Source organism: Bidens hawaiensis, unplaced genomic scaffold (assembly GCF_021521415.1).
Source record: "Bidens hawaiensis isolate Kalapana, Puna unplaced genomic scaffold, B.hawaiensis_p1.1 tig00033114_1, whole genome shotgun sequence".
NCBI lineage: Eukaryota > Viridiplantae > Streptophyta > Magnoliopsida > Asterales > Asteraceae > Bidens > Bidens hawaiensis.
In genome coordinates, this window is record NW_027495654.1 from 55772 (window position 1) to 69735 (window position 13964).

A 13964-nucleotide genomic window follows, 5' to 3' on the forward strand; every position below is an offset into this window, starting at 1 on the left:
TAATATGTGAATAATCTTATTATAGTTTTTTTTTATATGTATGCGTACGAGTATGTGTATCCGGCATTGAGGTGACACCGATTTCATGATGATTTAGAAAAATGATATAATAAAAAGATTAGTAATTATGCATCTATCATCGGTAACCAATCAAGTAGATGATTGGTGAACAAGTTATTCAAAGTGATGTAGACGATTGAACAAGTCATTCAAAGTAAAAAAAAGAAAGAGCATTTTGATTAATAAAAGATATTTAATTGATATGTATATAAGAAACGACTCCGTGTCATATTTTTTAATTCAATTTTTATTTTGATAAAAGTAAAAAAAAAGTTAAGTAGATAAAATCGTATAATACATGACTGGATTTTATAAATATGAAATTAAAACGTCTTAAAATGTTATATTGTTTTTCTTTAACGACCATTTGGATCACTGATGGGTCACTGATCTACCCGATCATCTTCATTCCACTCTTAAGATAAAACTATCATATGTAAAAAACCTCTTGTCTAACCTGAAACCCCGTTTATTTGTCACAATTTTGAAACTTGAATCCAAAACATCTCCCTTTTTAAATTACATAGATTGCATATTTTAGCCAACTTATAAATTATAACTTTTTTAAAAACTTAAAAGGTGTTTACGATTACTTGTTGTGTAAGGGTATAAATTAGAAAAACTATAAGTTGGTGACTCATAACTTTTTGAAAAAGTTATAAAGAGGCAAATAAAAAATCCCAAACACCTCATTAAAATGTTAGATTATAATTGTAGACACTACACATTATATATGATTATTATTGTAAATAATATACCCTTTAGTTGGGTTAAAATTAGCAGTTGAACGTAAATTAAAAAAACAAAGTACAACAGGTAATGGGCCAACTTACTATATTGGAAATTACTTGTTCAGTTGTTTGGGTAGCAATAATTGGATCTGTTGTACAACGTGTATGCTCTGAGCATTTCATCAGTTTTAGCATGTTCTGGGTCAGGATGTTATGGGCCAGGATAACCCATCGATCATTTCTTTATTTTTTTCATTCAATGTAATGAATAAACTTTAACAAAAAACCAATTTCAAGCATATACTAACAAGAACTTTATAATTCAATTCTAGGTAGTAACGAAAATATAGAAAGCGAGTAAGGTAAGCCGTTTGTAATTAAATAACCTTATTATGTATCACATTCAAAACAATATATGTAAACTGTTATAACTGTTATGTGGTTCACACAACTTTATTCCTAAAACCGGTTATGTATTACAACTTTATTCTGAAAATATAGAAAGTGAGTAGGGAAAAAGATTAGAGTAAGCGATTTTCAGTTAGATAACCATCTTATATATTGCATTTAAAGAAGTATATACTATCTCTTAGTGGTTCTTGCACCTTTATTCTTATCAGAGTTTGATTATGATAAGAATGGTGCATAGAGTTTGAAAAATTTACATAAGTTGTTTTGTAGTTTATAAACTTAAAGGTTTATTCTTAGTTCATGATGTATAATTTACTCCATTACTCCACAATTCTCCTATAAAAGAGGCAAGCTATACATATAGCATTTTGCGTTACTGTCGAAACCCCACAAACATCCAACCTTTGTTCGACAACGCAGCCATCCCATTTGAATCTTTCATAACTCACTCACCAACGTCACTCCACCTATGAACGCGCTCCCTGCGTCGTCTTCCTCGCACACACACAAGCACTCTCTCTCTTATAATTTCAACGAGTATAAACACCCACAACAACTACTTTCGTGCGGTACCTGCATGGTCGGTGGTGTAGCCACTCATTTACCCTACGCACGAGGCATTATCTGTGAACGCGCCTAGTGCCCTAATATACCAATCACACACCATCAACATATATATCATTATGGTCATATGAGATGATGTTCTTGTAAATTATATGGGTGATATGATATGTTAAGCTGACACGTAAGGAACTGATATAGTAGTGGGAGCCATTGACTAATGTGTGATAATTAAGACCACATGACTTAGTTTTAGAACTTAATAGCGAAAGTGAGATTTCGTCTTACCTTATAACGATACGTGGAAGTTATTCTTACAATGTATATATGAATACATGATTTGAAATTAAAATGTATTTTATTTCCTTACTCAATTTAAAAAGACAACATATTAGTACGTGACTACGCTCTCAATTTACTAACTGGAACTATATAATATAAGTGATAACGTTAAAACTTTGGTACTACCTATATTCTATAGATACTCTTGTTCCAAATTGAGCATAGAGTATTTTCATATTTTGCACAAAATAACAACGAACATGAACATCTGCATTACATTGTAAATCGCTTCATTAGTCACACATCAAAACAACTAATGCTAACCAGAACATCCAAAACAATTACGCCGTTGCCGGGGATCGAACCCGGGTCACCCGCGTGACAGGCGGGAATACTTACCACTATACTACAACGACATCTTTTGCTTATCCTACTTAAGCAATAATCATGAAATTAACATTCCGCCGATGCGTGTTAACTCCGTCATCACATCCCCACAGAAAAAGAAAACCAATTCCAACTCCTCCGATATCTCCGGTGATCTCAACATCCTCCTAATTATCACATCAAAATATCTACCAATCCATCCGTCAATTTCACATACACTCGTTTCTGTAATTGCGTATTATTATTATTATTATTATTATTCAAATGGATCGGAAACGAACAGAGAGTCCGGTGTACACACGTCAGTGGACTACCACCAACGGTTCATCATCACCGGCGCATCCGCAGTCAAGGTTAGGTCAACCTTCTGGATACTCTACGATTAAGCGCACACAGAACGTTGCCGCCAAAGAAGCCGCCAAGCGTTTGGCTCAAGTCATGGCTTCGCAGACTACTGACGATGAAGATAGCGATGGAGATGAGGACCTAGGGTTCCGTTTTGCTTCTCCGAGTTCGTTTAGAAGCAACAGTAATAATAATAATAATAATAATAGTAATGGAAGTAGTGGTGTTTTGGCTGGTGTTTCGTTTGCTAGACCTAATAGATCGCCTTCACCTGCGGTAAGTCAACGCTGTTCGTTGACTAGAGCTTAAATTATATGATTTGCATTTGTTCCAGTGTGTTTTTTGGTTAGATATTTTACTTTGTTACGAATTTAAATGAAATTAGGGTTAGAATATGAACTGGAGGTTAATTAATTAGAAATTGTTGCTTGATAAACTGTAGAAATGAAATTAGGTGCAGAATCCGACAATGTCATAACTCATAAGTCCATTGAACTATTAAACACAGAATGGTTAAGATTTTGTTAGAATTGTATGCTTATTATTATTATTATTACTATTATTACTACTACTACTACTACTATTATTTTTTTTGTCAAGAGTTTAGATTAAATTAGGTAGCTCTTAGTGCATGAAGTTACGGTTAGAATCTAAACCAGAGCATAATTAGTTCGAAATTGTTGCTTGATAAACTGTAGAAATGAAATTAGGTGCAGAATTCGGTAATGTTATAAGTTTATTAGGAACTTTGTTGAGTTAGAATTAAAAACTTGTTTGATATAGTAGTGCAAAGATCAATCATGTTCATTGGGTTGGTTAATTAAACAGTGAATGGTTAAGATTGTGTTTGTATTATATGCTTATTTATTTTCTTTGTGTGTGTTGATGTTGTAATTACTTTCTTATGCTTCTATGTAGTTAGGTCGGAACGTTCTGGAGCATACTGCTTCTAATCGGTCCACATCAGCACGAAGACCAGCGGTATCGGTTCGTACAGGACAAGTTGTACCACCTAATAGACCATCTTTGAGACGACATGAATCCGTCCCATCCCCAGTAGAATCGCCAGCTGGCAACCAACTTAGAGAAAAAAGGTAATTAATGCTTTTAATTTTAATTTTTTAAATCTTTAGATGCTTTATCAATGAGCATTTTATAAGATTCATTTTATAAGTTATTAATTAGATAATAACGTGTCTCAATTGACAACATATATGTAAATAAAGGGATTATTTGTTTGTTGATTATACATTTTAGGTTCACATCGGACATCGGACGAGGTAAAGATATGGGAGATCAGCATGAAGCATCTGCACTTCGTGATGAAGTACGAATATGCCATTAAAGTTTAAAAACTTACTTGTGCACATCATAAAAAAGAATATGTTAATGAACATATAATATTGTTAAACATAATGGGCTTATTGATTATGATGTACTAAGTACATGATAAGATCATGCTCATACAACTTTTGCAACTTTAGTTGATATAAATTGGTTAATTGCAGCTTGATATGCTACAAGACGAGAATGATATTATTATAGATAAGGCGAGTCCATCACTCCATTCTTTTAGTTCCTCCTTATATATGAATGTTATGTTTGGGTAACAGTATTTAGAAATTATTTATATTTTTTCATTTCAGCTTCGTCGTGTAGAAGAAAAACGTGAAGAAGCAGAGGCTAGGGCGAGGGAGCTGGAGAAACAGGTGCAGTTATTCACAAATATTCCACTCTTTTGAGTTTTTATGTTGTAGGATTTGATGACCTTAAAGTTAAGTAGTCTTATTATAAGTTTGATCATTGATGATACCACATATTTATATTCATTTACAAAACTTTATCTAATAGGTGGCTTCTTTAGGAGAAGGAGTATCTTTGGAGGCTAAGTTGTTGAGCAGGTAATAAATCTGGATTTGAGATTTGTGTCATTTTTACGCATAAAACTTAAAAATGATATAATATATGTTTTGGCACTTGGCAGGAAAGAAGCAGCAATACGTCAAAGAGAGGTAAGTTAAATACAAATTTGGCAGGTATATACAAATTAGGGTTGGTGTGTAGATGACACAAGTATTCAAAAGTTTTTAATTATAGTCGTCCAAATGTTAAACCAACTTTAGAGGCCTTCCAAGTATCTAGGCTTGTAAACGAACCGAACGAACACGAATGGAGTGTGTCCGTGTTCGTTCGTTTAACTCTAGCTGAACAAACGACCAAACATGAGCAATTAAGCGAATGGGGTTTTTGTGTTCATTCGCTTAGAAAATGAAATTAGATGAATGAACATAACTGAGCTAAAACTAGTTACAAGCTACTAACAATGTGTGGGGCCTCAAAAGTTATTAAAAGTTTAATACTGTACTAGGTTGTAATGGGCCAAATAAACTTAAATGAAAATATTAACGGGACGTAAACTAACGAACTTAAACAAACATAGACTCACAAACATAGATGAGCATAAACGAATGAGTTTTAATGTACGGACGATACATACGTTTGTGTTTGTTTGCTTATTAAATAAACACAAATTCAAGCGAGCGGTTTACGGACTGTTCACTGAACGTATGGTTCGTTTAGAGGCCTACTGAAGTATCAATTGGTTTTGTATATTCTGCTTTGAGAGAAAAACTTGTAGGAAAATTGTAGAAATGTCAAAATGTCTTCATTTAAACCTTTTGTCACTTCTAGAGTTTTATATGGAAAATACCCCTGAATATACTAAAATATGATCTGACAATCTATCCAGAGTTGATTCTTTTGAGCAAATCGAGGGGTATTTTTGTCATTTCTACAACTCTAGTTGTAACAGAAGCTTTAAACGTAAGAGCATTTTGTCGTTTTACAGTTTTTCAGCCTATATTAACGTTACAGAACCAAGTTGATACATGAGTGACCAAAGGGCATTTTGTCATTCTCATTAAAAATATGTTCTGTTCAGGCTGCTTTAAAAGCTGCACAACAAACAAAAGATGGACGAGATGTTGAAGTTTCTAACCTTCGTGCAGAACTTGAGGTAAATACATGATAGTCACTGAAACACTAAAATGCCGTTATTTATTTTATTGCTATCTAAACATTTTATTGGATGCTGATTATTTTCTCTCTTATTTTTTGTTTGACTCAGAAAGTCAAAGATGAGACAGCAAGTGCCATGGAGCAACTCAAGGAAGCTGAATTTGAAGCAAAAGCTCTGCGCACGATGACACAACGACTGGTTTTGACTCATGAAGAGATGGTAGGCTTGACTTTTCCTTGGTATTTTTACTACAGGTGGCAAGATGGCGGGATCAGGGTGGGGACTGGTGAACAGGGTTGACACGCTAACACTTTTTGTTTTTTGCTTATAAAGGTTTAATGTATTAATTATTAATACAAACTATTATTGGAATAATAACTGAAATCTTTTATCAAAACGATTTGGGAGGTTGCATACGTATAAAAATTGACTTCGGATGAGCTTTAAGTTTTACATCCTCGAAGCATTTTCTTCTTTTAACGATCATATATGACCTATTTAAACTATTTGAGATATTGCCTAGTCTAGTATATAGAGAAAGTCAAGAGACCATCACAATTAGGAAACCCAAAAAAGGCAAAAAAACGTGCCTAGTCAGTTGCCACATTAGAAAACACTCATTTTCCAAAACCACCCAAAACCACCCAATAAGAAAACTCAAAAACATTGCCAAATCATCACCACCTTTATATTTATAACCACTCATCTCTCTCTCTCTCTCTCGTATTTCCTACCACAATCCGGTTTTTCTAGTTCTTGTTCAAGAACTAGTCTACACTCCAAAACCAGGTGCAATTCGAAAGCCACGATGATGTGGTGTTTTGGGTGACTAAAACCATCTTATTGCCATGCTCTCGAGGCTTTTCTCTATTTATTAATTGCTTTATGTTTTTTTTTCATGTTTTTGTATTTTTTTCAGGAGGAGGTCGTTCTAAAGAGGTGTTGGCTTTCTCGTTACTGGGGTTTAGCTGTACAACATGGTAAGCTTTTTGCCACCTGTCATGACATTATTGGAAACTGAATTGCATGTTTTGTTATAATACCTTGTATTTCTTTGGTTTTTAAGGTATTTGTGCTGACATAGCGGGGTCAAAGCATGAACATTGGTCATCATTTGCACCATTGCCATTTGAAGTTGTCATCTCAGCTGGTCAAAAGGCGAGGGATGAATCTTGGCATGTTGGTAAGTTCACTAACTTATTGATTAATGTTGTTCGCATATCTGGGCTAGAGGTGGAAAGGTGGGAGGGTCAAAATACGGTCAACACTTGTTTTAATATGGGTAGGGCTGACCCATAAAAGCTTTTCTTCAAATGTTTTCACTTATGTTAGAAATAATCAGGGATGACTTATGCATAGGCCATTCAACTCTTCAAATGTTTTCACTTTTCACTAAGGCCACTCAATATTATGAATTTCAGTTATCAAAAATTTTGTTGGAAAATTGTAAAGTGACAAAATGCCTACAGATTTTAAAGTTTTTGTCACCTCTAAAGTTGTAAAATCACAAAATACCGATTATACGTTTGAAAATCCATCTAGAGTTGTTTCTTTCGAGTAAATTCATGGGCATTTTGTCATCTTTTTAGTCTAGGGGTGAGCATGAAGCCAAAAAAAAACCGATTCGTAATTGGAAAAACCTAACCCAAACAAAAAACTGACTGTTTTATGAAAACATGATACAAACTGTGTTTTTTTTTGTGTATGGTTTTTTCGATTTCATGCACATGGTCACTTCTAATATTATTGTATGGGAGCAGGTGATGATGATTCTGACAGGAGAAAGGTTGTGCGAGATATTAATGATTTAACTGGGGAAGGAAATATTGAGAGTATGCTTTCAGTTGATATGGGTTTAAGGGAAATGGCATCCTTGAAGGTATATAAAAACATAATTTTGGAATTGATGTATGTTGGATTACTATATGCTTATTATTAAATTCTCAAATGTGTTTTGTGTTTTGTATATCTACGTTTAAAGGTAGAAGATGCTGTTGTGTTGGCATTGGCCCAACATCGTCGTCCAAATCTAGTACGCCAGTCTGTTCCTGGTATATGCTTTTCACCCCAATTTGATTATTGCAATTTATATTAATGCCAATGGTTTTTATATAGGACAGGGGTGTCAATCGGTTTATTCGGTTTTGAATTTTGTTGTCCCTAACAAAAAACGAACCAATCGAAAGTAGAAATGTGTCTAACAGAAACGGAATTAACCGATTTATTTGGTTCATTCGGTTCCGTTATCTGATTAAACCCGCTATTATTTGTTTTTTACATTGAATTCGGTTTGATTATCCAAATAAGCAAGATACGTTTAACCGAAAACTGAATTCACAATTAGGTTCGGTTTTTTCTGTTTTTTTTGCACCCATATATAATATAGTGGGTGTTTAACTGTATTCATCAGCTATTTAACTTGAATTGCAATAACTAGATAATAAGTTTCATGACTCACATCCAAACATGAAACACCCCATTGATTTGTATTCATCAACTATTTGATCATAAATTTATAATCATATCAAAATAATTCCAATCTTGCATTTTCTTGCAGATTCAAAATCCCCGGGTGACACAAAGTTCGTGGAGGGATTTGGTAATGATTTCGTTTGATGTAGTTTCACATTTTAAATATGAATTTGCATTTTATATAATTTCAGTGTGTTTTTAACACACTTGTTCAGTTTTCAACTGCATAAAGCTACTATTTTGCCTGAAACTGTATAAACAATTGAGTAAAGTTTAAATAACTTTCTGTTGCAGAGTTGAGTCTTGAGGAGGCTGAAGATGTTTCTTTTAAAGAGGTTTGCTTCCACTTTATAATCCCATTCCACAATACATGCACACACACAAACAAAGCATGATAATAAACAAATTGGTGCCATTAATTACCGGCCCGACTTATTTTAACCAATTATCCGATTCCCAATTATGTCATGTCTCATCACATAGTTAATAATTGTAATGTTGTGCAGGCTTGGCTAACATATTTTTGGAGAAGAGCGAAAGTTCATGGTGTAGAAGAGGATATTGCCGAAGACCGACTTCACTTTTGGATAAGCCATAGTGCAACTTCTCCCACGTCTCATGATGCTGTCGATGGTATATAAATATGTTTTATCTGAATCCTTTAGTTTTCGTAAAATAATTAAGCATCAAAAGACAGTTAGATACGTCACTCAAACCCGTGTTTAATATATAACTTTTGCGATTTTTTTTGGCAGTCGAACGGGGGCTAACGGAATTGAGGAAGTTAGGGATAGAACAGCAGCTCTGGGAAGCATCTCGAAAGGAAATCAACCAATCGTCTTCACTACCGGTTGAATATTCTAAAGATTCTTTGGAAGAAGATGCATCCTTGTGATTCTCTGTTTCATATTAATCTGTTTTTAGTTTGATTAGAAAACACTAAAATTTTGCTGTTTTGAGTGTTAATATATGAATTAAGAGATTGTTAATTGTTTCTATGATTGGGTGGATGGTAATAGAGCTTGAATGTGGTGTACAGTACAAGTTTATGATACATGAAAGTGGATATAAACACAGATGCAGTTTTGTGTATGAATATGATATTGTTTGTTTGATATATTAGGTTTTTTCTTATTAAGATGAGCCAATATTATACATATGGTCATAATAATACTCGAGTATTTGTTATTTTCAGTAGCTGTTTGGATGTGTTTGAGATGGGCTTCGGATGATGAAAATCACGGCAGGGTAATCCATGAACCGAATCCAAAGGCTAATGAGTAATCATATACCCGTTATGTAGCAATCAAATATGATATAAGGTTTTACAACCAGATATAAGGATGATGATACTAAATTACTAATAACCAATTTATTAAGTATGGCTTTCTCAAGTATGAACCAAAGTTTAGATGGTCCCATTAATTTCTTAATGATGTGGTTAGAGCATTCTCATCACCCTCTCTATCTCCATATCTATAATTACACTAAAACACATTACATTTTATCTCTTTCTTAATAAAATAATATTTTTGTATACTTTTGTCATTGCATTTTCTCTTTCTTTCACTCATAAACACTTTCAAAAAACATTGAAAAATCATAGAAAGTGAACAGTATTTTTCCAAATTTACTCACCAATAAAAGTTTCTTTATATTCACCACTCACAATCACTTACAACTACTCTATATAATATAGAGAACCCACTCACAAAAGATACAGAGGACCTGCTGAGAATGCTCTTATGTTGCTTATCGAGTTTATAAAACTGCTAAATCGTAGCTCGCCGTTGTGTGCATAAAACATAAAAAATGATTCGAAACCTAAAAACCCAAACCGAACATAAACGACAACTTGTTTTATGTTTTTGTAACAGTTCGGTTGTGGTTTTGTATGTAAAAAAACAAACTGAAACCGAATTATCGATTTTTTTGGTTTATTTTGTCTAATCTTAAGTAATTTATAAGGGCTTCATAAATATATAAGTATATAACTCAAATATTTTAGCCCAATAGTATAATAATCAAGTAGTTGTTAAATAACAAAATGATTTAGACCCAAATTAACTATTTTGGCAAAAAAACTGAAGTGTTTTTAAGTTTAAATGGTAAAACCTAAAAAACCCAAATTAACTGAGTTTGAACCAAAAACCTAAACCAGAAAAACCGTAACCAAACAATTTTCAAATATTCAGAAACCGAAATTTCAATTTTGGTTAATTTTAGCTCAATACCGACTCAAACCAAACCATGCACCCCTACAGACATGTCATACTCCATTGTAAAGTTTACTTGTTTGAATTTCCCAAAAATACCCCCCTCAAATTTCACAATTTACAGTCTGTGCGTTCCCTCATCAAACTCCATCGCCGCCGCTTCTACCACCACTCCGCCACCGTCGCCTCTGCAGCTTCTCCACCAAACCACTAACAGGTAACATTATACTATACCTCATCGCCTGTTTATTTTCAATTTACGATCAAAATGTATTCCTTATTCAAATGAATATTAGGATAATTATATTACAAAACGCGTAACATAATCCGTGCCCTAGTTTTACCGTTAAATCAGCAATCACCATGCTCCTCCGCCGTACACTCCCGTTGTCCCATCGTCACGCCACCGTCCGCCACCATTCCTCCGCCGCAGCTAAACCTCTGTCAAAAATACCTCACAAATACCGAGCAAAAGCCGTACAACAAGCTCAAGAAGCCCTTACCGACTACCTACACACCGTCAAAACCGTACCTTACACATTCGCCGAAAACATAAGCAAATACTCTACAATCTCTCTATCCACATTTATATCCAAACTCAAATACTCCTCGAAAACTTTCCCCAATTCCTTACAAAAGTTCTTCCGCTACCATCCGGTTAACGAGTTCGAACTATTTTACGAAAGCATAGGGATTAATGTTAGTGAACTAGATTTAGTTTTGCCTACGCGTAAATTCTTCTTATCGGAGGATCGATGCACGTTTAATGTCGCGTGCACGCTTTACGGGTTTGGAATTCCGTGGAATAAGTTGGGGGTTTTGTATAGGGAAGAGAAAGCTATATTTGATAAGGATATAAGTGAATTGAAGGAGATTTGGAATAAGTATTTGAAGTTGGGGTTCACTAGGTCGTCTTTAGTTGGGATTTGTTTGGTTTTTCCTCGTGTGTTGAACGGGGGTAGTGAAGTTGAAGTGATGGTTAATGATTTGAAACGGATTGTTGTAGATTTTAATTTGGTTGATGATGTGGATGCTGAAGTGGATGCGTGGATTGATCTTTGTAGAAAGATTAAATTGTTTTACGATTTGGGTTGCGAGAAGAACGATGTATGTGACATGATTGGTAGAAGTAAGAGTCTTATAGTGGGATATTCAGAAGTCGTTTTATCCGAAAAAGTAGATTATTTTTGTAGTTTTGATGTTAGCAAAGACGAGGTTCTATCATTACTTCTTTCGGGACCCAAACTTATTGACTTTGACCTTGACTTTATTAATCGGGTATTTTGTGTCACGGGGCTTTTAACACACTTTGGGATGGATGCACAACGCTTGAATTTGATAACCAAGAACTACCCTTATGTTTTTGGTAAAAACCAGTTAGTTAATCTTCCACATGTGATGAGAGCGTTAAATCTTAATCAATGGTTCTTTGATAACCTAAAGCACGAGGGTCATCATTTATTAAAAAGTTACCCGTTTATTGATAATGATCAAGATGATGATAAAGACTTTGCTGAAAGCTTAGTGGGAATTCAATCATCTAGAGTGTGTGCGTACATGTTAAGTAAGTTGCAGTTCTTGCATAGTATTGGGTTTGGAGAAAACGGGTTGACTATAAAAGTATTGAAACACTTGCACGGGACGAGTAATGAGTTAAGTAGTCGTTTCTATTGCTTAATACATAATGGGATTGAGTTTTCAAAGCTTTGTAAAATAATAAGTTTGTCACCGAAAATATTGAACCAACAGACGAAACTTCTTGAAAAGAAACTAAAGTTTCTTTGCAATGAGACCGGTTTCTCGTTGGATTGTCTTGATGTTTTTCCGGCTTATTTGTGCTTTGATTTGGAGAAAAGAATAAAGCCGAGATATAGATTTCATACGTGGCTTATGGAAACCGGTTTGTGTGAAAAAGAATATTCACTTGCGAGTATTATTGCAACTAGTGAAAGAACCTTTATTGCTCGAGTTAATAGAATTCATCCTGCTGCTCCAAAAAAGTATCTTGAAATGTTTTTGAGCCAAGATCATGATAGTTTTAAGAAACTTAATGTTGTGGTGACTTAAAAAGTTTTTTAAGCAGAAAAAGCTTGTCACAGTGGCGGATACATGCTTTTAAATCAAGGTATGCACTACTTTTTTCATATTTATTTTTCTGAAAGTTCAAAATATCACAGTATCATATTTACCTTGTCTTTCAACTGTAAATACTAAAACACCCTTATGAAACCACAGGGTTTTGATTGGTGAATAGGGGGTGTAAATGAGCCAAGCTTTCGAACTCTTTTTCCAATGCTCAAGCTCAGATCTTGAATAGTTTTTTCAAATTCAATCTCTACTCATTAATTATTTATATAATAGTTTATATACACCTTAAATTATATTTGAAATTTTTAATTATAGTATTTGTATATAACATAATATATATTATTTTTATGTATTTTTAACTGTATTTTATCATAGTTACATATGTAATAATTACTTTTATTTAAATATATATTTAATATATTGAAAAAGTTTTATATAAATAATAGGTTTGTTTAGGCTCGCCGGCAACTCGAGCTCAATAAGTGAAGCTTGGGCTCGGGCTCGCTTATCAAAAAAGCTTATTTAAACTCGGCAGCGCTCAGCCTTAAGCTTGTTTAAACTCAGTAACTTATTTAAGCTTGTAGCTTATTTAAGGTTCGAGCTCGAGCTCAGCCTTAAGCTTGTTTAAACTCGGCTCGATTCGAGCTTTTAACGAGTCTATCTTGAGTAGCTCATGAGTTGATGCTGCTAGGCTAAAGTCCTGTTGGTATCATAGTTACCATTTTAAAACACTAGATTTATATGACTTACCCATTTGATAGTAATTAAGATAAAATCAGCACACTTTGTGAAACTGTTATAAATAACAGGTTTGTTTTATCTAATTTGGAATGAATAAGTAACATGTTTGTACTGTTTTGGAATCGTAAATATGGTAGTATGAAATTTGAAAGGATATATATAAAACTTTTGATGTATAACATATCAATTTTTTTTATCAGGATATGTTCTGCATATCTTGACTCTCATGTATGTTTGACCAAGAGCTTTCATGAATTTGGATTGAGGAAGAAAAGTCAACCTGTATGCTACACTCACTATGTAAGTACACATTTTTATTTCTGTTTTGTAATTTTGATAATATCACTAAATTTGGTTTTCGCAATGTTGTGAAATGATTGTAGGGCATGAAGATTGGCATATTGAGGTTTGTTCGTATTATGGTCAAAGATATGAAGCAACACTGACGTCGCATGGTAAGAGAGTTTTTACCGAAAACCACTTAAGATGTCATTATTCAGAATTTGATTAGAAAATTAAAAAGGTATAATGATCGGCTGTAAAATGGTTATCTGATTATATTATGTGAATTCCAAATTTTCACCTTCAAAACAAATGCTTAGCATACCTAGATCCACAAGATGACCGACTTAGACCCAAATCGATTAACAG

The 13964-nt window shown here is 33.8% G+C and overlaps 2 protein-coding genes and 1 non-coding gene across 4 annotated transcripts; 2 read left to right on the plus strand and 1 right to left on the minus strand.

Annotated features, from left to right (window-relative positions):
- Positions 1-2389: 2389 nt before the first annotated feature.
- Positions 2390-2461, minus strand: TRNAD-GUC (transfer RNA aspartic acid (anticodon GUC)). Its single transcript has one exon. It is a non-coding gene; the product is annotated as a tRNA-Asp (tRNA).
- Positions 2462-2646: 185 nt separating this feature from the next.
- On the plus strand, positions 2647-9385 carry LOC143584399 (coiled-coil domain-containing protein SCD2-like). Its single transcript, XM_077066469.1, has 17 exons — positions 2647-3053; positions 3696-3871; positions 4035-4104; positions 4286-4327; positions 4424-4486; positions 4629-4678; positions 4762-4789; positions 5719-5793; positions 5905-6015; positions 6716-6776; positions 6863-6979; positions 7557-7675; positions 7778-7847; positions 8354-8395; positions 8563-8603; positions 8775-8901; positions 9024-9385. The coding sequence occupies exons 1-17, from the start codon at positions 2697-2699 to the stop codon at positions 9161-9163; spliced, it is 1689 nt and encodes a 562-aa protein (XP_076922584.1). The 5' UTR covers positions 2647-2696; the 3' UTR covers positions 9164-9385.
- Positions 9386-10846: 1461 nt separating this feature from the next.
- LOC143584404 (transcription termination factor MTEF18, mitochondrial-like) lies at positions 10847-13751 on the plus strand. 2 transcript variants are annotated; one of them, XM_077066474.1, is made up of 3 exons: positions 10847-12609; positions 13514-13613; positions 13697-13751. In XM_077066474.1, the coding sequence occupies exon 1, from the start codon at positions 10848-10850 to the stop codon at positions 12549-12551; it is 1704 nt and encodes a 567-aa protein (XP_076922589.1). In that variant the 5' UTR covers position 10847; the 3' UTR covers positions 12552-12609; positions 13514-13613; positions 13697-13751. The 2 variants fall into 2 exon arrangements, with proteins under 2 accessions (XP_076922589.1, XP_076922588.1); XM_077066473.1 differs by having other exon boundaries at positions 13514-13711.
- Positions 13752-13964: the final 213 nt, after the last annotated feature.